Source organism: Bombyx mandarina, chromosome 23 (assembly GCF_030267445.1).
Source record: "Bombyx mandarina strain Sakado chromosome 23, ASM3026744v2".
Taxonomy (NCBI): Eukaryota; Metazoa; Arthropoda; class Insecta; order Lepidoptera; family Bombycidae; genus Bombyx; species Bombyx mandarina.
The window spans coordinates 6,675,225-6,699,232 of NC_143229.1; the positions used below are offsets into that span (position 1 = coordinate 6,675,225).

Consider the following 24,008-nt stretch of genomic DNA (forward strand, 5'->3'; position numbering starts at 1 on the left):
AAATTAAAATCTACAGTCCATAGATAATACCTTAAAAATTATGTTTAAAATTAAATGTATTGGCTATGTAAACGGTTTTAATCTGTGTTAGTGTATTATTATCTATGGTCTGGCTAGTAATAGTGGAAAGAATCACGAGGCTTAAAGAATAAATTGAAATAAAAGAATTTTAATCAACAATATGGCTCTACATGTACCGAAAGCTCCAGGAGTACCTCAGATGCTAAAGATGGTGCCCGGGTAAGTTTATTTACATTCTAACCTGCTAAGAACGCTCCGCCGGCTTAGCCATGTGTAGCTAACAAATGTTTCTAAAATTGCAAAGTAATATAAAAAAAACTGTTAATTTCACTTGAAAAGGCATTTTTTTGTGAAGTTAACGATAAAATTTCAAGTTTAAGTCACCATTATTATATACACATTACTTTTATTTAAAAAAAAATTATAACTCATCACTGATACTGAATAATACAGTTTATTACTCAAATATTCCTACTATATAATCTTAAGCTCGATATTATTGATTTAGAATTAATTCTATCATCTAGAAAAGTCTGAAGTGCCGTCAATAGATTATGCAAATGACATCATCACAAGAAATCATAATACTACCCATTCATGAATTTATCACCAATCATTTAGTTTCACCTCAATGTTAGAAATTCATAGATCTATGACAGATATGGTAAACTGACCATTTTGAGCAAAACCAGATCTAGTTCGATCACAATTCCAGCTCCTCTCAAGAAGTTAGGCAACTACCTCAACTTGTTAAGCAGCTTATGAATGCAACTTGAGGTGTAGTGCCCATTATGTGACAATTTGTCATACAGAAGTGAAGTGGTTGTTTCTCTGCAAGCTTTACATAGAGGACCTGGCATAAACTCCTATTAAAAATGTTTTTAATATAATCCATGATTGTACCAATTGTATTCTCAATTTGGTTGATTTTATTCATTATTTACCAGCGGCATATATTTGTTCACAGTCCAACTGATTTCAGGTAGCTATCAGTGCCCTTACTGCTACAATTTTAACTCCTCTACGAGCTTTCTCATAACTGTATTGTAAGGCATAATTATTGCGATATATATCTGCCACTGCAATTAACACATCTGTGGTCTCCTCTGAGTGTTATAACTTTTTCAAATATAGTTCAATAAGAATCCTTAGCAGCTTAACTGTTTTAGTATTGTTATGATGCTACTACTCAAAACTATCCCATGGTCATAAACCTCAACTGCTTAACAGAGCAAAAAGAACACTATATTATAGCTTCTCGTTTCAAGGTAGTGTAAGTGACAGTTTATAAGTGTGATTTTTGGGGGACTGTCATGGCTTGCCTTGAGATCTATAAATATGCTGTTAATTATGGATGAATATTTCAGTAATAGTTTAGATAGGAGATCAGTACTGAGTTCAGGTATTTATGAACATCTATCATCCTCATTTACCAGTGCCTAGTGACATTTGTAGTACCTACTTACCAATGCTTGTAGGACTCATTATATTGGAAATGATTTAATTGACTATTTAACTGCAATCATTATAACCACCACTAGGATATAAATGTATTTGTAGTAATAGTAGACATCACAACAGTGACATCCATACATATTTATATTATTGGAAATAATGATAATTTTATGTCCACTCTGAACTGTATTCAGATATTTTAAGTCATTTCTGCTGAAATGTGTACAAAAACAGTAGGCTTGCAACAAAAAGTGCATGAGTACTTATAATTGAATAGATGAATCCTCATTTTTTGAGTTGCAAGTGTAGTGACTCTTTAAAGTAACGGTCAGGACAATTTTGTCATAATTGTTTTTTTACATTTACCTTGTAATGCTTTTTTATGAAAAAGTTATATTGCAAGCTTCATATAAATTATTAATTTTCTCCATTAAAACCAAACTATAGGTCAAGTTTTTTTTTCTTTTGCTGGTCTGTATTTAATCATGAATTGATCATTGAATAATTAGTGCAGAAGTTTCTCATTGGTAAAAAACTACATAAAGGACTTGATAAAAGTATAATTCACCAAAAAATAGAAACATTTTTTTACCACTATGCAAGAGGATTTTTAAAGATGATTTATCCAGTTTCTCCATTTCATTTCAAGATAGGTTGGCAATCACGTAATGATTTTTAATAGAATAACATATTATGATTGTAGTGCAGTGAGTGTATCTACTGTCAAATCATTATATATCATAGTTATAGTTGTTCATTCCCAATTGAAACCAACTCATAAAGTAATTAATTATTATTACAGATGTTTTCTGGATTGGAAGAGGCAGTATATAGAAATATTAATGCCTGTAAACAATTTGCACAGAGTGTGCGTTCTGCATATGGCCCTAATGGCATGAACAAAATGATCATCAATCATATTGATAAGCAATTTGTTACCAGTGATGCTGGCACCATCATAAGAGAGCTAGATGTGGAACATCCAGCAGCCAACTAATGGTACTAGCTAGTCAATGCAAGATGCTGAAGTTGGTGATGGTACCACTTTGTGATTGTCCTTGTCAGAGCATTATTAGAAGCTGCAGAGGAACTACTCCGCTTGGGAGTACTACCAGTGAAATTGCTGATGGATATGAGAGAGCACTTGACAAATGTCTGGAATCCTTCTTCTCTCATTTGTAATGAGATAAAAGACACAAAAAACATTAAAGAGTTACAAAGGGTATTGTTGCTGCTATCATGTTAAACAATATGGTCATGAACAATTCATTTCTGAGCTTGTCACGAAGCCTGTGTTGCAATACTACCAGAAAATACATTTATGTTGATATGTTAGAGTATGCAAGTAAGTATTAAGCAAAATATAAATGAATTTTTTTGTAGTCAATTGGTGTCCCATTTTATTCAACCCCTAATTACTAACTGATTATATTAGTCCGAGAGCTGGTACCAATTTTTGGGTAGGTATTTGAGGCAAGCTGAAACTTGTCACATACCTCTCCTATTATATTCCAACACGGAATTGCAGACCTGGCTGGTGAGTAGCGGGGCTAAATCAACCCCTACATTTTTTTAAATATTAATTTTTTTCTCCAAAATATATTTGAGGCAATACGCAATTTATATATGTTACAGTGTAATACTTAATAAATACGAAAAAAAATAAGCCAGACAATTAATCGGGGATGTAACATACCAGACGCGTGCAAAATTTTTGCAAAAAATTATAACATGTTTTTGAGGCAGCTTGAAATTTTAATGGAGTGTTATTTATAGCTAAAAAATAAGTTTACTAAATAAGAGACTCTATATGGTCATTGGTATTTGGTCCTGGCATTGCAAAAATTTATAACAATACACTCGTAACAAAACTAAATTTAAACAATAATAACACTCCTAAACTTATTAAACAAAAGGGTTCCTACAATTAGTAGGCGCATGTGTAACGGGAGCGAACGGAACGTGGACGCGGTGCGGGAGGGAGCGTCGACTGACTCACCATCGTGCGCTCGGAACGGTGCTACGTCTTTCCCCGCGTCCCGCTTGACAACCAAAGAGACCTAAAAACGACTTCTGCGATCTAACGACTCTTGCCAAGTTACGTGCAGGGACTATACCCATCCATTATTTGTTTGATCACCTGGCAAGTAGAAAGCCCTACCGAAATGATCTGTCTTTTTGGGAACCTTATTTTTCAGCTATAAATAACACTCCATTAATTTCAAGCTGCCTCAAAACATTTTTTATAATTTTTTGCAAAATTTTTTGCACGCGTCTGTTTGTTACAACCCGATTAAATTGTCTGGCTTATTTTTTATTTATTTAGTATTACTGCAACATATATAAATTGGTTTGCCTCAAATATTTTTGGGGAAAAAAAAAATATTTTAAAAATGTAGGGTTTGATTTAGCCCCGTTCAGCCAGGTCTGCAATTCCGTGTTGGAATAATATGGAGAGGTATGTGACAAGTTTTCAGCTTGCCTCAAATACCTACCCAAAATTGGTGCCAGCTCTCCTACTATATGTATTGATATGTTAATAATGGCACCATCATGTATAGTGTTCTCTGCCTATTTGCTGGTAGCCGTAGAATAGCCCTTGTAGAAGTAATACATTATACTATGCTATGTAATGTGAAACTTAAGTATTCCTTGATAAATTCAAATAATATTATTAGCCCCTTAGATTTGCTGGTAGCCTAGAAGTTGTTTCAGCTACACGCAGACAAGTGGGTGAGCTGCCCCACCCTTCAACCAAACGCATTACTGCTTCACGGCAGAAATAGGCAGGGTGTGGGCCACAAGACACCATTAATTTCGCGAATTTATTTTGCGGGTTTTTTTTATTGCACTATGTTGTTCCTTCATGTGGAGTCAGTCATGATTTTAAAGTACGCGAGAGATATGTTGCTATCTGTCTGCGTACTTTTCATCATTTTTCATTAGAATCGTTCATTAGAAAAATTGATATGTCTGCGGAATTTGACTCCGGCACATCGCATCCTTTGTTACGATGCATGCATGCACCGGAGTCTTATTTTAGGCCACGTGACTAACCTGTACGAAAAAATGTGTTACAAGCATGCTACATTTAATTATATTAGCTTTGATTCTTGTTTGAGCTTGTTTTTCAGTTTTTATAATATTATATATGCGCAGAATTTAGCTATAGTAAGTATAATTTTTGTTTTAGGTGCTGGACTGTTGCATCTGAGGTACTTTCTGGATGGTATTTGACGGGAGTAGAAGGAGATGTCTCTTCAGCTAGAATGCTAAAATAGCAGTATCATGCTATTGACATATCCAGACTGAACTAAGGGACGGTTCTTAGAGTGCTGTGATTACTGAACTTCAGTAAGGAGAAGATCTTTACTTGAAAGCAGATTAAAGATATTTCGACTTGGGTGAAAGTGATAGTGGCTGGTGCTAATTTGGAGATATGGCCTTACACTTCTTGAATATACATTTATGGCTGTCGTCTTATTCCAAATTCGAATTCGTCGGTGGCTAGACTGTATGCTCGGTAGCTATGATATGTTAATGTGAAAGCTGTAAAGAAATTTGACTTTTGGAATTTAGTTCATATTCCCTAAATCTGAAATTACTATTTTGGTTTTCAAGATAACGAAACTACAGGACTTGGATACTGTGATGCTGTATGTTGATGAAGTCGGGGACACTCGTGTTGTTGTGTTCAGATGGAAGCTCGAATCTCGGATTCACTTTGTCATTAGAGGTTCTACTGACAACTATGGACGATATGAGAGGGCTATTGATGATGGTGTTAATACATTCAAGGGAATTGCTGAGATGGGAGGTAAAGTTTTACCTTTACTATGTTTTTTTTATGCGAAATTCTTTGTGTTGAGCACTTTTCGGTAGGCGAAATCTTATGCGTTCAGTCACCCCATGCTTGTTACATACAAACAATCGTATTACCTGACCGTGTCCTGTGCGCCTCGGACGCTTTTAGATGAGTGAAATTTTTGTGAGTTCGCGTCAGCGTCTGCATGATAGTAATTATCTGTGGCGCGGGTAACAACTAGTATATATTATAATTGATTATTGTATAATTATTGTATAATTTTGTAGATTATGTAGTTATTGTAGATTATTGTATAATTAATTAATTGATTGTTGGTAAACTTCAAGACCAAAAGTATTCTATTTATGGCATTACTATATTATTATATTTATAATTATTTATATATATATATTATTTATATATAATATATTTAATATTTTTACTAGTTGTTACCCGCGGCCACATATATATAATATAGTAATGCCATAAATAGAATACTTTTGGTTTCTTTGAAGTTTCCCAATCAAAATATAATTATTTTTTTCAGATTTGTAGGCGGGAGCACAGAAATTGAATTAGCACAACAGTTATTGGAGTTTGCTGACACTCTGCCGGTTTAGAACAGTATGCTGTAAGAAAGTTTGCAGTGGCTCTTGAGGCATACTCGTGCTTTGGCAGTAACTCAGGTGCCAATGCCACTGAAGTTGTAAACAATTTACAGGCACAAGGTTTTATTTTGTGTAGAAAAATCTATAAAGTGTTTAAATAATATAATATCCTATATTCTTTGTTTCAGGAGGGACAAAAAATGCTGGTTTGATATTGATTCAGAAACAATGGTGTTTGTGATGCTAAGAAAAGGCATAATTGACTCATATCTTTGAATTCTGGGAATAAGTATGCTGTTGGAGCAGCAACAACCATTCTTAGGTTGATCAATCATTATGGCAAAGAGAGAGGGGACCAAGAGCGCCAGCTGGAAGTGATGATGAGTCTTAAATATTTGTTTGCATCATTTGATATACATAGATTTAATCTAATACGTATTATTCGATTTAAAATTAATTTATTTTTAAGAATTCGAAATGGTAACATTTTTAGTGGGTTACCCATACAATTTTAGTTTCAGTTTCTAATACCATGCGAAGATAAATCTTTAATTAATCCGATAAACATTTGTGTTTGTATTTTTGCTAATGTGTTAAATTGTGTTAAATATTTAGATTTTATAATTGGAACGAATTAACAAGTCTAGTTTACAAATAAAGATATATGATATCACGTTGCTGTAGTCGCTAAGACGTACTGTAGAGGAGTAACTCAGACGGCGCTCCGACCAGCGGGATATCCCGGAATCAGCAACGCCCGGACAGACTGACGGGCCGCCGTGCGCGAAGATCAACGTCGTTAGTCGTCGACGATCGCCTCGAGGAGCGTTGGTAGCGCCGTATAGTATTGACCGCGCAAAAACCCTACTTACCCGGGGAAAGTCGGGGGTAGTGAAAGGGAATCGTGGTTTCTTGGATGAATGCGCTCACGGCCGTTTAGCATTTAGCCATTTAGCGTCGAAGTAGTTGTGGACTAAAGGATAAGTCGTCCGGTGCATCTTATCTAGCGATGCAATGGTGTTCGAATCATGTAATAAAAATCAAACTCAAAATTATAATTTGCGTAATTACTGGTGGTGGGACCTCTTGTTAGTCCGCAGGGTAGTTACCCACCCTGCCTATTTCTGCCGTGAAGCAGTAATTCGTTTCGGTTTCAAGGGCAGGGCAGTCGTTGTAACTATACTGAGACCTCAGACTCATATCTCTTGGGTATCTCTCTATGGGCGCCAGCAGATAACATGGTTGCCACCATAGCAATGAGTGTGTGCATGTCACAACAACATCAATCAAACATTGAACAATTAAGTAGATTATTTTCAACAAGTAAGTGATAGCTGTATTCAATTGGTTTGGGTAGTTTAGTTGGATTAGTAAAATGCTGCCAGGATTTTTAACACTACCTCCACTTTCCATATGTGTTGTCAGTCATGATATAAGGATAGGACTGAACTCAACCAAGGAACCAGGAAGGATTTCCGATTTCATTTGTACTACTAACTTTGTTATAGAGTATTTATAACTAAGGTACTTATTTACTTAGAAATAAATTGTTACCTAACTGCAATTAGATTTTAACACCAAAGATGAGATATATGGGTGGAGTGGTAGTATAACTTGCCCTATAGGAACTACTTCACTAGATTGATCTCAGGATTTAGTTGACATGGCAAACAGATCATGTGCATATAGTTTCAACAAACTACTGTCTCATACAATATTTTTCAGTGGTCACAATGATGTTCTTTTTTTATTGCTCTTTTGCTTGCTATTCATAGTAAAACCCATAGACAATACAACAAATTCCACCTTCAAACTGTAAAGTGTGCCACCGTAAATGCTTTATGCCAGATATCAGTGGGATGTTGTACATTATTGCCAGTAGTGAAATTTGAAAATTATAGGCTACAATCTACAGCCTAAACTTTATTGCTTTTTAATTTTTATTAATTAGTTATTCCTTAATTACAAGTCACTAGTCACCGAGTGGATAATACATATACCTGATCCTGTGAACCGAGTGGTAAACAGTATATCGACCTAAAACATGTCATTACAGATCCTCCTGATCATTACGGTACTTTTAGTTCCTCAAGCAACGAGGGGCTCGACGTGTAAATTAACCCATAGATACAGCCACTGTGTTTCTCAGCGGGTCATGTTTTCGATCCGGTGGTAGATTCTGCAAAGCACCGCTCTAGCTAGGGCCACTGTTAGCACACTCCGGTTTGAACCCTGTGAGCTTACCTACACGCCAAGGAGAACTGAATAGCATCTCAAGGCTATCAGCATTGGTAGGAAAAATTAATTTAATTATCTCTATATATTCCTTTTATTAATTTTAATAAAAGGAAAAAATAATGGTTATCACTAATTAATACCATTACAACAACAATATATTATATATTGAATTATAATTAAAAGGTCATACTCACTATTGCCAAGAAATTTCATTCAAATGAAATTATATATTTATTTGTCAAGTTGCTTCTTTCCCTTTCAAAAAGTTCAGATCAAACAAGTACTTAACAAAGAACAAAACTTAATTGCATCATCTGCACTTTTTTAACCAATAACTAACCATTTAACAATTTAACAATATTATTTTATAACACTAAGTTAAAGTTTTAATAAAAATACTTTCATGTGAGATCAATTGATGAGATCTATGCATGAAAACCTGTCTCAATTTACCCTTCAGCAGGTGCAGCATCTCCTTTGAGTAATGCGTTTTCAGCTTCTAATTCAGCGATACGAGCTCTTGCTGCTTCAAGCTCGTCTTCACCTCCATCAGAACCTAATGTTGCGTACATATTCCAAGGCATCTTCTGGTTTATCCGGTTCTTCATACAAACTTACTAGACTTTAGTAAGAGCATCCATTACACCCGCTCGTTCTAAGTAACGCCGAAATCTTCTCTCTTAGAATCAATTGGCTACAACAAATTATAAATAGTATATCAAAATAACAAACTATGAGTGCAAAAAAGGTGATTGTCATCTTTTTCTTTTTTTTTTATAAGTAGTCTAACCTTATATGAAGACATATTTTAGAATATTTTTGCTGAGATTCCAACAATTTTTTAAGAAAAAATACAGTTTTGTATTCAATCTCCGCAAATTGTCTAATGCCTCGAGCATACGTGTATAATCTATGCCTCGGAGATTAAAATTAAATTCTATTCTTTGATTATTATTTTTTCAAGGGATTTTATGACCTGGTAACTTAGACCTTTAGTCATGTCTTATTTTAATGTATATTCATATTTTTATGAAAATGATATATGGAGTGAAATGAAATGAAGATAATTAATTTGAGACATTAATCAACTGGGATGAAATATATGAGATGAAATATAATTCAGTAAATGGTGGTCATTTACTAAGATTTTTTCAGTGGACTTTTTGGAGGATCCCGAGAAGTTACGTCCAGCGGCTTTGTTTCATTTTCCCACATTTGTGCACTTTCACAGATATTAAACAGTTAATAAACCACCATTATTACACACTTAAACCCGAAGAACACTAAATAGACAAATAAAACAATCACACAACTTCACTCCTCGCGTTCCCGCCAAAAAATCTTCTATTCTTTGACTTTAGACAGTGTCGCCAACTGTTTGAAAACTTTCCCCCTAAAGCAATTTCAAAAACCACTAAATTCAAACAAAAATTCCCAACGACGGACCAAGTATTATTCATTACAATATAAGTAACGAATAATAAAATAATAAATAATTAGTTAAAAACATAGTTATTTAGTATTTTTAAGTATTTTTCTATAAAATCCCTAAAAATATCATCAAAAATTTCACCCCCTAAAAATCCCTGTATAGATTTTTTTCCCCCTATTTTGGGGGAAAACCCAGGAGTTGGCATCACTGAATTTAGATAGCAGTTATGGAGTTCATATTATAGAGTTCCTTCTTTATTTCGCCGTAAAGTCGTGTTTTATGTAATTAACACCACAGTTGGAGCAATTAATTTTATTGTTGTAGCGGCATAAACAATTAATAGTAATTATTATAATTAGTAAAGTTAATTATTATAATAATTATTTAACACATTATAAATATTTTTACGTTTTAAATATTTGGCGGTACAAAGGTCCCGTGTCACAGGCTATATCCTTTTTTTTACATCTCCTGCGTTCCGGCTTACGCATCATAAAATTGCGTTCATAAACACCACACAGTGATTTTTTTTTCGGAAATGGTTATTTTTAAGTCTAAGTTTATATCACTAAATCAATAGATAGCTATGGTATGAATTAAGAGAGGTAACAATGTATTCGTCGTCACAGTATCTATTGAACGCACCGAGTAATGTTAAGAGTGATGTGTAATGTTTTCGAGTAATATCACCTGTCTGTAAAAGTGATGTCATATCCATAGACCTATATAGTAGGGACACGACATATTGTTCTATACGTACAATTGTTTATATAAATAGCGCCCATTTTGAAGGCACGCACTAAACATATATCTATCTCGTTCTTACTCAGCACTTTAACTCGCAGGAAACAATATAACAGTATTTCAGTGCGTACATAAATGAAATTGAATATACGTAAATGTCTCCGTCTCCGTCTAATGAGGCCGAAATCCGCCATGTTTAGCGCACCAAATGTAATTTCACGTCATGGCGTCAGTTCGGCCGTCTGTTTTGGGTTGTACATTATTTATTGACTTTGATATCGATTTAATATGATTGCTAAATAACATTTCTTATTTTTCATGCTTAAACATACAAAAATAATAAGTAAAACGTATTTTATAGGATCTCAAGAAGTCGATGCACAAACTATTATCTATATATATTTAATTCATTATGGAGCCCTCATCTGAAAAATCGGACACCATTTTTCGGTCGGAATCTATTGATCATGACACTAATCATAAATACCTCTTTAAAATATGTCATCAAAACATATTTAGACATTCTGTTTAGATATTTCGGGAAAAAAGGCTACCGACAAAATCTCTTCGGAACTATTAAATAAATAGTTTTATTCCGCAGTGAGTAAAACATATTGTAATTCGTTAAATATTTAATAATTAAATGATTTTAGAGAGGAAGTCACAAGGAATGACGTTTGTAATTTTATTAACGAATAAATGTTCTGTAGGTGTTTTTTTTTTTATCAGGCGGTCCCTTGACAAGTTTAAAATTTGAATCACTCTCAAGTGAGATTGATTCAAATGGTGCGGCGCGGCGCACCTTCCTTGAGGTGCGCTGCGGTAGTGTGTTACGGACTTTAGAGTCAGCAAAACAATTAAAATAGATTGTAATAGTCTAAGAAAAACACGTACTCAAAATACGATAACATTCAGCATGCTAGAAATGGGCAGATGGCACTGTACTACGCCATATCTTTATGTTTGCGGCAAACGACAACTTATAAAATCAGTGTAGCAAATTTAAAAATCGTCATTCGTTTACTTGGCAAATTTGAAGCACGAACTCGTCTTCGATTTCACATAATATCTAATACATCATCTTTGCACATAACATATACTTACTTCCTATTAAGTATAATTCTACAAATACATTCATACTCAACAATATTTAAGATAAAATGAGCCAAGAACGTTTTCGATAAACCTACTAACATTAAAATCTTCTGGGCAGCACTAAACCGCCATGTTTTGTGGCCAGATCGTCACAGTGGCACGAATTTATTGTTGACGTTTCATTTCCATAGGTTTCCTACTTCAGTGGTCATATCACATTACATTGGGAAGTGATGTTTAGCGCAAGTCTATAAAATATGTATGAAGTAAAATGGAAGTAGCTGGTGTTTGGGAACCCGACCCAAAGATTGTTGCATTGTTGCAGTTTTGCTTCGATCAATAATAGTACCAATCAATAGTAGTATTATTGATCGAAGAGTTTATGCTCAATTTTTGATTCAGATGGAAAGTAACGCGTTGCCATGCTGAAGACTCCGAACATTTTAGAAGACTTGTTTTTTCAGATAACTTCAATACTGAACACCGCTCAAAGGACGCTTTAGAATTTTGTCATGTTGTGTCATGACAAAAAGTTCCTTATCACAATAACAAACAAGGCTGTTTTTAATGAATTGAGCTGATTTGATTTGAATTGACCCATACTTTTCCCCTACCTTTTCGTTGATCGGCTAAGGGGCTATTCCAGCTATGCCCGGACGAGTTGATGAGGTCATGGGCTCAAGAATTTGCTAACACTAGCTCTAGCAAGAGCATGTTTCACAGAACTTACCGATAAGCAGCTGGTTGGTCCTGCCCCTGGCATTGCTAACGTTCGTGGCCGACGGTAACCACTCACTGAATGGTCTTACAGATTGATTGTATATTGTATGTAGGCATGCAGTGTGGGAACTTGTTTAAACAAACCCTGCATTCTAATATAAAGAGGATACGAGACAGGAATTTTTTTTTTTTTTTTTTCCTACCTAAGCTGAGAGCCTTGAGAGGCTATTTCAGGGTAACCCTAACGTTTGTAGGTGAGCTCACGGGGCTCAAACCTGATGACGTTGCTAACACGAACCCTAGCAAGAGCCGTGCTTCGCAGAATCTACCACCGGATCGGAAACGCGATCCACTTAGAAGATCCGGCGAGAAACTCAGTGGGCTGTGTCTGAGAGTTAATTTACTCGTCGAGCCCTTCGTCGCAAGCGACGGGTTCGACGAGAACGGTGACCGGTGCTTGAAGTACCTAAAAGCACCGTTAGTGGATCGGGAGGATCCGAGATGAGGTGTTTTGGGCGACGTCGACTGCTTTCCATTCTATCCGCAGGATCGGGAATGTAGTTACCGGCGGCCACGATGAGAGGGTTCTCGTGTCGTGCCGCTTTTTCGAAGTGGCGCATCGACGCCGACTGAAGATACTTACTGATGGACTCAAGTCCAGGTCGTCATGGAGGTCGACGTTCCTGACGAACCCGGGGCTCCGACGGCTATCCTGCAAAAACGGGATTGAATGATTTGGAAGACAGGAAAGGTAATCACGTTCGGTTATGAGCTCTCTGATCAATACCTAATATTATTCACACTGTTGATAAACAATTTCAAATATTTGAATATACAGTGCTCGCATTAGACTAATCAATTATGTGCCGTAACATACATAAACATTTAATTCTTCATTCTTATTCTGTACCTAGTTTGACTACTTTTGAGCTCATTTCATAGGATTTGGATAACAATTCAAGTGACTAATAGATGTCATTTTAAACAAATGGATAATGGAAATATAATTTATATAGTTTGTTTAACTACAATAGCAGTTCTTGAGCATGAATCACGATTTAAAAGTATAATCCTACTGCTAACTTTGAAAGGTTCAAACCACATACTTAACAAGATTTTTTTTATTATTTAAACTCAAAAGAAACAATCTCTAGGTGTAAATGGCAGTTACTTCTGAATCTATCTGAGTATTTCTCTAAAATGTCTATATAGGTAGCTTGCCTGAACAGCACTACCAATTAAAACACTAAATAAACTGATTAAATATATTTCATTGTTTGCTAAATCTTTATAATGAAACTTAGGCTTAAACAGCAGCACTGATAAGCTCAGTGTATTTCTTGACTTTACTTGCTACACTCATGTCGACATATTTATCCCCAATTGAAACAACCATGCCACCAATCATGAAGGATCCACTTTAGCTGTAAGCTGCAGAGTTTCATTGCCCTTCAGGAATTTCTGAAAGAAAATAGTGAACAAAAATATTAGTTCAACAAATGTAAGTGTAGATTCATTCACAAGCTAAGTAAAGAAGATTCAGATCAGGTTTCATAGTCATAGAAAATTAAGTTCAAATAAGCATGAGATTAGAACTATGACCCTTTTGATATATATTTACTAAATACTAGTTGTACCCGTCCGCTTCGCTGGGCATTTAAAATTAACACTGGTGGTAGGACTGTTGTGAGTCCGCGCGGGTGGGTACCACCACCCTGCTTATTTCTGCCGTGAAGCAGTAATGCGTTTCGGTTTGAAGGGTGGGGCAGCCGTTGTAACTTACTTGAGACCTTAGAACTTATATCTCAAGGTGGGTGGCGCATTTACGTTGTAGATGTCTATGGGCTCCAGTAACCACTTAACACCAGGTGGGCTGTGAGCTCGTCCACCCATCTAAGCAATAAAAAAAAAAAAAAAACACTTATTTCTCACCCCCACAAAGATTCTCATCATTAACGCCCCCACAATTGGTGTAGGGAGTCCAACACTCATATAAATATTAGCCTATCATTAAGTACATGTATTTTCTACATGGATGCCAAGTTTCAAGCCAATGGATGCATGGTTAAGTAGTTACAACGGAACATCCGTAAAAACCTGGTGGTAGACCTCTTATGAGTCCACACGGGTAGGTACCACCACCCGCCTATTTCTGCCGTGAAGCAGTAATGCGTTTCGGCTTGAAGGGTGAGGCAGCCGTTGTAACTATACTGAGACCTTAAAACTTATATCTCAAGGTGGGTGGCGCATTTACGTTGTAGATGTCTATGGGCTCCAGTAACCACTTAACACCAGGTGGGCTGTGAGCTCGTCCACCTATCTAAACAATAAAAAAAAAACACTGTAGATTTATATAAACTCAGCGGCATGGAATGTGGCCCAAGCGCGTTATGTGGTTTATTATCGAAATGAAACGTGATACAGGTTCTTTTTTTGTGATAAAAATTAAATCTTTATTTGGAACTTAAATGCAAATGATTAATTACAAAAAGCGAGTTAAATTTGTTAGAATTTGTGAAAATTACAAAAAGGTCATAACAGCTCTATATTTAAAAAGTTTTTTTTTTTACAAATTAGGGTATGTAACTTAAATGAATAACGGGTATATCCACCTCTGGCCGTGATAACCGCCTGCATACGATCAGGCATGCATGGATAATGTTTTTAATGTCCACCTGGGGTATTTCTTCCCATGCGGCACCAGAGCGGTTTCAATTGACTAATGGTCTCTAGAGAGTTGGGACTGGATCGAATTCGCCTTTTAAGCATATCCCAGACATGTTCTATGGGATTCATGTCTGGACTTCGTGCTGGCCACTCCAATTTCCTAATGCTCACCTTCGACAGGTAATCATCGACGCAACGTGCTGTGTGAGGTCGAGCATTATCTTGCATGAGGATGAAATCTTCGCCCCCGATGAATCCCACGAATGGTAGGACATGTTCCTAAAGGATCTCTTCAATGTATCGCACTGCTTTTAGACGACTTTAAAAAACTACCAATTCTGTGCGTGTGTCTGAAGAGATACCTCCCAAAACCATAATGGACCCACCGTGGAAACTGACGGTTTGCCTGGTAGTGGTTGGCAAAACCACTCCCCATGCCTTCACCACACATGTTCGCGTCCGTCTGGAGCTCTTAAGGCTACTCGGCATTCGTCAGTCCACAGAACTTTATTCCACTGCTCGTGAATCCAATTTGCCAGCGAACCGTAGTCGAGCTGCGCGATGGTGTCGGAGCAGTTCTGGACCACGAGCTGATCTTCGAGCAAATCTCGTTCCTCCATTCTCCTTCTTATTGTTCGCTCACTTACGTTGATTGCTCTTGAAATTTGTAGCCACTGCCGAATGCCGCTGCAGTAAGGAACCGATTTCGCAAATTGCGAGAGTGATAAATCGGTCATCTCGCACTGATGTACACATAATACCACCAATACCTGGTTTTCTTGTGTACAGACCGGTCTGGTCGTACCTTGTTAAGGCGTACTGAGAGTTTACGCGGTATATTTAAAGTTTCAGCAATTTCTCGCTGAGACTGACTTCGAAGTAACACAGCCTGAGCAATTTGAGCAGAAGTTATGGTCATTGTTTTCCAATTTTACAAGCGTAAATTACTACCGATTAACAAAAAACTAAACATTAAAGATTAAATGCACGACTATTGAAATATCGAATTTTAACTCACCCGTCTATTGTTGGTTTCACTAACGAACTAACGTTAAGTGTCACAGAAATTAAAAATATGAACATTTTTAAGCGCTTTCGCTCTTAAATTACCAAAATGGTTCTGATAAACTGCCACTCGAAATTCTCATACGCGGTACAAAATCGCCTGTTATCGGTCTGTTTAGGTTGGGCCATATTCCGTGCTGCTGACTGTACTATTAGTATAGATATAGATAATATTATATACATATATGTCGTGGTTAACGACTTTTAGTAGGAGTGGGTAATATCGGTTTTGCCGCGTATCGAATCGTATCTATATATCAAGGATCAATATCGGATATTGAATCTATATATTTTCTGAATCTATATATTGATGGATGCTAGTAGATTTTCTCGATTCATGATATTTGAGATTTGAAACGATACGCTGATATAATATCGTAGTAGATATAGATTTAAGTCAACGTTATACGGTTGGTTTTTTGATATCAATTTATAATATGATTTTAAAGTAATAAAAAGACATGGAAATAAAAATATCAAAAAAACTTTCCTTCATGCTTTTACCAGGCTTAGGACTGGCTACATTATTTTCAGTTTTTAGTATTTTGTGTCTTAATTTAAAATTACAAAATATACCAAAAGAGTGTAGATTTCAAAAGTTTAATACAACACAAGAAATAACTCAATTATTTGGATTCAACTAAAAATAGAAAAATGTGTACTTTAAAATCAAACACAAAAACTTTTAAGTATTTATAAACACTTGTCCAAAAATTCTAGTTCAAGGTCAGAGCGCGTGAAATTATATCAACGATGCAAATAGGCTATACTGCATTCAAGTTAGGGTCGAAAGTTGAAACTTCTTTCCTTAACTGTATCCTGCTGATACGCTAAGAATAATCTACAGACATATGGACTTAAATATAAGGTTTACAATGTATGGATAATGCCTGTTTCTGTTTCATTCATCACATGATATCCTATCGTGCCTTCACTCACTCTGGCCGATTCGATACGAACCAAACGAATATTGCTGATATTAACGAATCGGTACGATATGCCGATGCGCATCACATCGAGCAATATCGTGTATCGGCTGATATCGAATATAGATTTCGATTCACGAATCGGTACGATATGGCGATGCGCATCACATCGAGCAATATCGTGTATCGGCTGATATCGATATATAGATTTCGTGCGGGGCGATATCGGATTCAACGATATTGCTGCGATATATAGATATTGAATCTATATACGATTTATATCACCCACTCCTAACTTTTAGTAATATTAAGACGTTGTTTTGACTATTATTTTAAATGATGAAATGTTGTTTTGATAAATATTATAATAGCCGGCAACTTCTTGAGCATTTGTTGACGTAGTGGGGTAAGTTTGCGCATGGTACACTCACGTGCAAAATATTATTTACTCTGCGTCATATTGCAATTAAATTATTAAAATCAACATATGTATTTATTATATATTTATTAGAACATCAACAAAAATATAGGTTAATATTGTAATAATTTAATCTTGGGGTAAAATAGATATTCCTTCTATTAATTCAAACTAGAGCTGTTGCCAGGTCTTCGTTCAGTTGAAGCGAAGCTGGTATTTGTAATTTTTTTTTCGTTATCATAATCTTGACCATTATCATCATCACTGTTTTCATCACCCGAGTCGCCATCATCGTGTTAAGTCGACATAGGGCTCATCGGTGTAGTTTACGACTCGGTCGGTTCGATCTTCTTTTTTGTCTATAATTAATTATTTTTTGAAGATATTCGATTCGTAGTAATCGAATGTTACTTTTTCAATTACCAGCTTCCGATTATTTTCTGTTTTTTTTTTCCATCTGAAGCCTAGCTCTTTCATAATTCGTCGTAACTTCATTCCGAGCCATTAAAATGTATATCTTCTTTAAAATTTTCGAAGCCTTTTTATTACAGATTGAACGAAACTATCCATTCCGGTAACTTTCTTCTTCCTTGATCTTTTCTTACCCGGAGTCCGAAACACGGCGAGCAAGCCAGAGCCTTTAGCTTCGTTAATAATGCACCTAACAGTACTCACTGATGTTTTTGTTGCTTCCGAAGTCTGTTTTACTTTTTCCATAATATCATTCTTCCCCTGTTTTATAATGAAGCAATATACGTCGTACACAATTTTTCTACCCTTTCTTTTGAATACTCCACCAGTTTGTCGCAGCATAGTGTATTTTTTATAAAAAATCAACAAACACTCAACAAATAGCAATGGCAACAAAGTCAACAAGCAATTATAATAAAATATAACTTAACGATTAATAACGATAGATTTTTCACTGTACGCAAGCGTACTTTACGCAAGGTTCGACTGATCTACCAATAACGCGCTCGATACGATTTCCCCTGCCGTCGCGCCTCACCCTCACCACCAAAGTGATCTAAAATTCGGTTCTGCGCAGCCAAGGTCATTTGCTCACGATGTTTGCCGGTTACTATACAAAATGTATTGTAGACTCCGTAACGCCACAGTATAAAATGGCGGTACGTGGACAGAGTCGTGGTACCTGTCCTGGTGAAACTGGAAAGGCCTCCGGGCCACCAGTAATTCTACAATCATAAAAAAAAAAGAATCGTGGCATTCCGTGTCAGACAGTCATTCAGTCCGTATCAGACGGTCCGTCCGTCTCAGTCAGTGAGTCTCTGGCAGTTAGTCAGTCAGTCAGTCTGTCGGTTTGTGGAACGAAACTGTCGGTTTACCCTGTCATTGTGAAAGTTGTGTCTGTTGAGTTTCAATAATTATTATTCAAAAGTTTTATTGACTAAACTGAGTTCAATCGAATACGAGTGATGACGGAAACTACCGCTCAGCTATCCCTGCCGCGCGCCGAGATATATATATATATTATATATATATATTGTATCTACATTTTGACTTTACTCCTGGCATTAGTGACATTTATTCAATGATAATATTGTACACACCTGAAATATTCAGTGGGAAACTAATTCTTATTAGAGTTAGGCTATAAGTAGACATACTTCTGGTGGGTTATGGTTTGTAACTGCTACAACTTTCCTATTTTCTATTTATAGTCAAATCCACCCACCCAGACCCCATTTTACCAACAGAAATCACCCAATATTTTTCTTTTCATTCATTTTGTGCATACTAAATGTAAATTTCAGAGATTGGACCTTTGTCTGTAATGTACTAAATTTTTGGTCTGCCTAGTGATATGGAATGAATTGTTTGCAAACACTTTGCTATTATACATTTAGATCATCACATAAATCACTATTACCTGATGGAAAGTGAAAATATTGTTTTCTTTCCATCTTATGACATTATATTTTGTGCATACTTTTCAGTTTGAAGTTCTAATCTCCAAGGCTTATATAGACAAAGGCCGAAAGGACTCATATTTAAATAATATTACATAAAATGATAATATTGTTTACTTTCTGTGCTATGAGAGTACTTTGAGCATGTGATTATTCCTTTCAAACTATTAAAAAAAAATTATTAATATTGACAAATTATACTGTTTGACTAATATTCTTTTGACAAGCACTAACATACCCATATATTTGTTATGGAGAAAGTAGGATGTAACTGTTACATACATGTTATTTTCTATTTTTTTATCACTTAATAATCATCATGTATTTGTATGGAAGCTTACAACAGACTGTAAATATTACTTAAAACTCATATTACAAGGTGGGTGGCAAAGTGCCTTTTGGGATATTAACAGGCAAAGCTCATCTTTCATCCACACAAATGAGTTCCAGACTGCATTTAGAAACAAATTAAATTTACCTAAAATACATTTGTAATATTGGTGGAAATACCTTAAGTGCTGCTTCCAAATTTTGCCTCTGTGCTTGATCTAGTGGTTTGGCTGTAACAACTTCACAAGTTACTTCACCCCGGTGGGCAGCCATCATAATCTTAAAAGCATTAATGACAGCCTCCAGTTTGTCCAAGCGACCATTTTCAGCAAGTAATCCAAGTAGATTACCAGTTGTAGGAGAAAGACTGATCTGAAATAGTTCAACTTATTCAATTTCTTAAATTAACTTAAATATGACAAAATATATATATACCTAGTCAGGTCATAAGTATTGTCACACAGTAAAAACTTTTCTTTTAAAATGGTGGCCACAAAAAAGTTTATTGAATTCGAATTTCGAATTGTTCATGAAAATAAAAATGTATACTTTATAGAATTTTACTCATTTTTAAATATGGAGTGGACGCTTAAAGAAGACCGTGTTGCAGTTATTGCGTTGCATCGTTGCAGTTACGCGCCAATTCAAATTTTTAACATACTGAAAAATTTGAATGTAACCAAAAGATTCATTTTTCGTACCATCAAACGATACAATGAAGACTCTAGTGTAGATGACAGGTCAAGAAGTGGTCGCCCTCGGTCTGTTAGGACTCCAGCAGTGATAAAAGCTGTGAAGGCGCGAATTCCAAGAAATCCCAAACGTAAGCAGAAACTGTTGGCCCTTCAGATGGGGTTAAGCAGAACCACGGTGAAAAGGGTGTTAAATGAAGACTTAGGGCTTCGGGCATATCGAAGAAAAACAGGACATCGTTTGAATGCTCGTCTAACGGACCTGAGACTGAAGAGATACCGCGCTTTGTTGAAGCGGTACGCGGGATAAAAATATCGGGAAATTCTTTTTTCGGATGAAAAAATTTTTACCGTAGAAGATAGCTACAACAAACAAAATGATAAGGTGTACGCACACAGTAGTGAAGAAGCGAGCAACGATATTCCGCGTGTCCAACGAGGTCATTTTCCATCCTCGCCCATGGTATGGTTGGGAGTTTCTTATTGGGGCTTAACAGAGGTACATTTTTGTGAGAAAGGTGTAAAAACGAATGCAGTTGTGTATCAAAATACAGTCCTGACGAACCTTGTGGAACCTGTTTCTCATACCATGTTCAATAACAGGCACTGGGTATTCCAACAAGATTCGGCGCCAGCTCATAGAGCGAAGAGCACACAAGACTGGCTGGCAGCGCGTGAAATCGACTTCATCCGGCACGAAGACTGACCCTCCTCCAGTCCAGATTTGAATCCGTTAGATTACAAGATATGGCAACACTTGGAGGAAAAGGCGTGCTCAAAGCCTCATCCCAATTTGGAGTCACTCAAGACATCCTTGATTAAGGCAGCCGCCGATATTGACATGGACCTTGTTCGTGCTGCGATAGACGATTGGCCGCGCAGATTGAAGGCCTGTATTCAAAATCACGGAGGTCATTTTGAATAAACTTTAGTGTCATAAGAATCTATGTTTTTTTAAGTTCATTTTGGTATATAAATGGTTACATAATGAATAAACTTGTTTCAATTATTTTACATTAAACATGTGACAGAATTTATGACCTGACTAGATATATATATTTTTTTCTACCCATGCTGATAGCCTTGAGAGGCTATTTCAGCTTCGCCCTAACATGTAGGTGAGCTCACAGGACTCAAACCGGAGTGTTGATAACACTGTCCCTTGCAAGAGCAGTGCTTCGCAGAATTTTCCACCGGATCGGAAACGCGACCCACTGTGAAGTTCCTGCGAGAAACTCAGTGGGCTGTGTCTATGAGTTAATTCGCTCGTCGAGCTCTTCGTCGCAAACGACGGGTTCGACGAGGACGGTGACCGGTGCTTATGGTACCTAAAAGCACCGTTAATGGATTGGGAGGATCCGTAATGACGTGCTTTGGGCGACGTCGACTATTTACCATTCGGTCTACAGGATCGGGTATATCATTCCCAGCGACCACGACACGAGAGTTCTCATGTCGTGCAGTCTTCTCAAAGTGGCGCAATGATGCCGACTGTAGATACTGTTTTCATGATATTGAATGGGCTTTTAAGTTAAGTAAGTGTTGCAGAAACTTGCCTTATTGGCGACATGTTTCAACGCATCTACCTTCATGCTTCTTTTTAATGTCGGGTTGATGATGAATTCCTTGAGCTTTGCATCAGTTTTGATAGACTGTTGAAACTGGCCGAGCTCTTTTTCGACGATGTCAAGCGCCTTGGTCTTTGATGCTGCTGAAAAGAGAGCAGAAGCATACCGACCTTCCAATCCAAATACTTGCACTGGAGGTTTTACCATTTGTGCTGATGCGACACTTGTGCTCAAAGAGCGAACCTAAAAAAAAATTACGTAACATAAAAAGGATAACAAAAAATAGCAAAAAAGATTTTACAACTATTTTACCAGCAGATTCCCCTTTAAAGCCGACATAATTTTATTTAAAAATATATTTGCACACGTCAATAATATTTTTTAAACTTTTGGCTTTTATCGACCAGTTATTCCTAGCCCAAGGCGCGTAGATCAGTGCAATGTGCATAGATTACACACTTAAGTCTTAAGATCAGTTTTTTGTTTTTTTAAGGGATTTTATGACCTGGTAACTAAGACTTTTAGCTCATGTCTTACTATAATTTGTATTCTTATTTTTATGAAAAAAGATAATATGGAGTGAGAAATGATTATTGAGATGATTAATTTGAGACATTACTCAACTGGGATGAAATTAAATGAAATGAGGTGAAATGATATGGGTTGAAATATAATGACAGTAAGGTGGTGGTCATTTACTGAGATTTTTTCAGTGGACTTTTTGGAGGATCCCGAGAAGTTACGCCCAGCGGCTTTTTCATTTCCCCATTTTTGCACTTTCACAAATATAAAACAGTTAATAAATCACACAACTTCACTCCTTGCGTTAACGCAGTATCTGTAAGAGGGGCCAACTTAAGGGTGATCATTTGTTTAATTAATTATAAATAAATAAAAGACGAACAAATTTTTTTTACATTCAAACTTTAACGAACAAATGACGAACAAACAATAAAAAATTAAAAAATCCGAAAATCAAAAAAAGGTGGCGTGAGGTGATGGTTTGCTTATTAGATATAAAATAATTAATAATTGGGAATTTAATTGTTTTTATAATCGAACAATTACCAATAGTTATCGGACAAACGATAATTGATCAAAATTAATTAATCTGAGTGATAAAAATAAAGATATCTGGTAAAGGGAGCCAACTTAAGGGTAATCGTTTGTTTAATTAATTTTAAATAAATAAAAGACGAACAAAATTTTTTTACATTCGATCATTAACGAACAAACAACGAACAAATAATTAAAAATTAAGAAAATCCGAATATAAAAAAGGGGAGGCCAAATTCAGTGAGCATGCCAGTTCATAACCATTGAATATCCTTAATCTAAGTAAGTAATCTAAGTAAGTAATCTAAGTAAGTAATCTAAGTAATTAGTGATGGTGGTACTAATCATCTAAACAAAAGGAATAAATAGCATTATGTATATGTTAATTTTATTGAATTTCTAACATGATTCAGTTGCACAAAACAATATCTTTTAAAGGGCTCCCCCTAAACAGGAAGATAGATCATAAGACAGCCTTATAATAACAGTCCATGAAGGAAAGAGTGTGATTGGATTGATTGGGGGGAACGCCAGGAGCGAAGTTGTGAAAATGATTATAATTTGTTTATTTAGAGCTAGCTTAAGAAGATGTTTCATCGATACAACACGAAAAGATAATGTTACTCAGAGTTCAATCCTTTGTAGAAAAGGCTAATTATAAAGGTTGAATTTTTATATCAGTTATACTTTTATTAAATCTAGTAAATAAGAGATTATTTAATATATTTAGGGATAACAATTATTTCCGAAAAAGTTGGAACTTATAATCGAATCAAATCGAAGTCTAGAAAGTATTTGCGTTTGTGGCAGAAATAAGCAAGCATTGTTACGCGCTAGGGTTCGGAATGAATACCGTCAAATACGCCAACTTTGCCACGAGGGTAAACTTTGCCCAAAACACACTTTCTAAGAAAATCAACTAATATCTTAAAAAGTACCAAACTTACTACAGCATTTATAACATTGGTAGAGAATCAAATATAGGCTCTGTAAATTTGGCCCCTCTTTTTTTTGATTTTCGGATTTTTTTATTTTTTATTATTTGTTCATCGTTTGTTCGTTAATTTTCGAATGTAAAAATTGTTTGTTCGTCTTTTGTTTATTTATAATTAATTAAACAAATGATCAGTGGGCCCCCCTTACTAGATATCTTTATTTTTATCGCTCAGATTAATTAATTTTGATCAATTATCGTTTGTTCGACGACTCTTGGTGATTGTTCGATCATAAAAACAAT

At 35.8% G+C, this 24,008-nt stretch overlaps 3 protein-coding genes across 3 annotated transcripts; 1 reads left to right on the forward strand and 2 right to left on the reverse strand.

Moving 5' to 3' along the window:
* Nucleotides 1-52: 52 nt before the first annotated feature.
* On the forward strand, nucleotides 53-6,280 carry CCT8 (chaperonin containing TCP1 subunit 8). Its single transcript, XM_089737651.1, is given in 20 exon segments — nucleotides 53-221; nucleotides 224-240; nucleotides 2,279-2,465; nucleotides 2,468-2,485; nucleotides 2,488-2,517; nucleotides 2,520-2,579; nucleotides 2,582-2,642; nucleotides 2,644-2,691; nucleotides 2,693-2,757; nucleotides 2,760-2,807; nucleotides 4,643-4,681; nucleotides 4,684-4,902; nucleotides 4,905-5,012; nucleotides 5,098-5,128; nucleotides 5,130-5,293; nucleotides 5,837-5,893; nucleotides 5,896-6,040; nucleotides 6,078-6,160; nucleotides 6,163-6,207; nucleotides 6,210-6,280. Coding segments are annotated over 20 exon segments (1,536 nt in total). The 5' UTR covers nucleotides 53-181.
* A 2,039-nt stretch (nucleotides 6,281-8,319) lies between these two features.
* On the reverse strand, nucleotides 8,320-9,077 carry LOC114248820 (c-Myc-binding protein). Its single transcript, XM_028182233.2, is given in 5 exon segments — nucleotides 8,320-8,688; nucleotides 8,690-8,750; nucleotides 8,753-8,800; nucleotides 8,803-8,821; nucleotides 8,918-9,077. Coding segments are annotated over 5 exon segments (255 nt in total). The 5' UTR covers nucleotides 8,933-9,077; the 3' UTR covers nucleotides 8,320-8,576.
* A 4,292-nt stretch (nucleotides 9,078-13,369) lies between these two features.
* On the reverse strand, nucleotides 13,370-22,185 carry ATPsynO (ATP synthase subunit O, mitochondrial). Its single transcript, XM_028182235.2, is given in 5 exon segments — nucleotides 13,370-13,528; nucleotides 13,531-13,579; nucleotides 19,636-19,827; nucleotides 21,704-21,958; nucleotides 22,028-22,185. Coding segments are annotated over 5 exon segments (627 nt in total). The 5' UTR covers nucleotides 22,055-22,185; the 3' UTR covers nucleotides 13,370-13,424.
* Nucleotides 22,186-24,008: the final 1,823 nt, after the last annotated feature.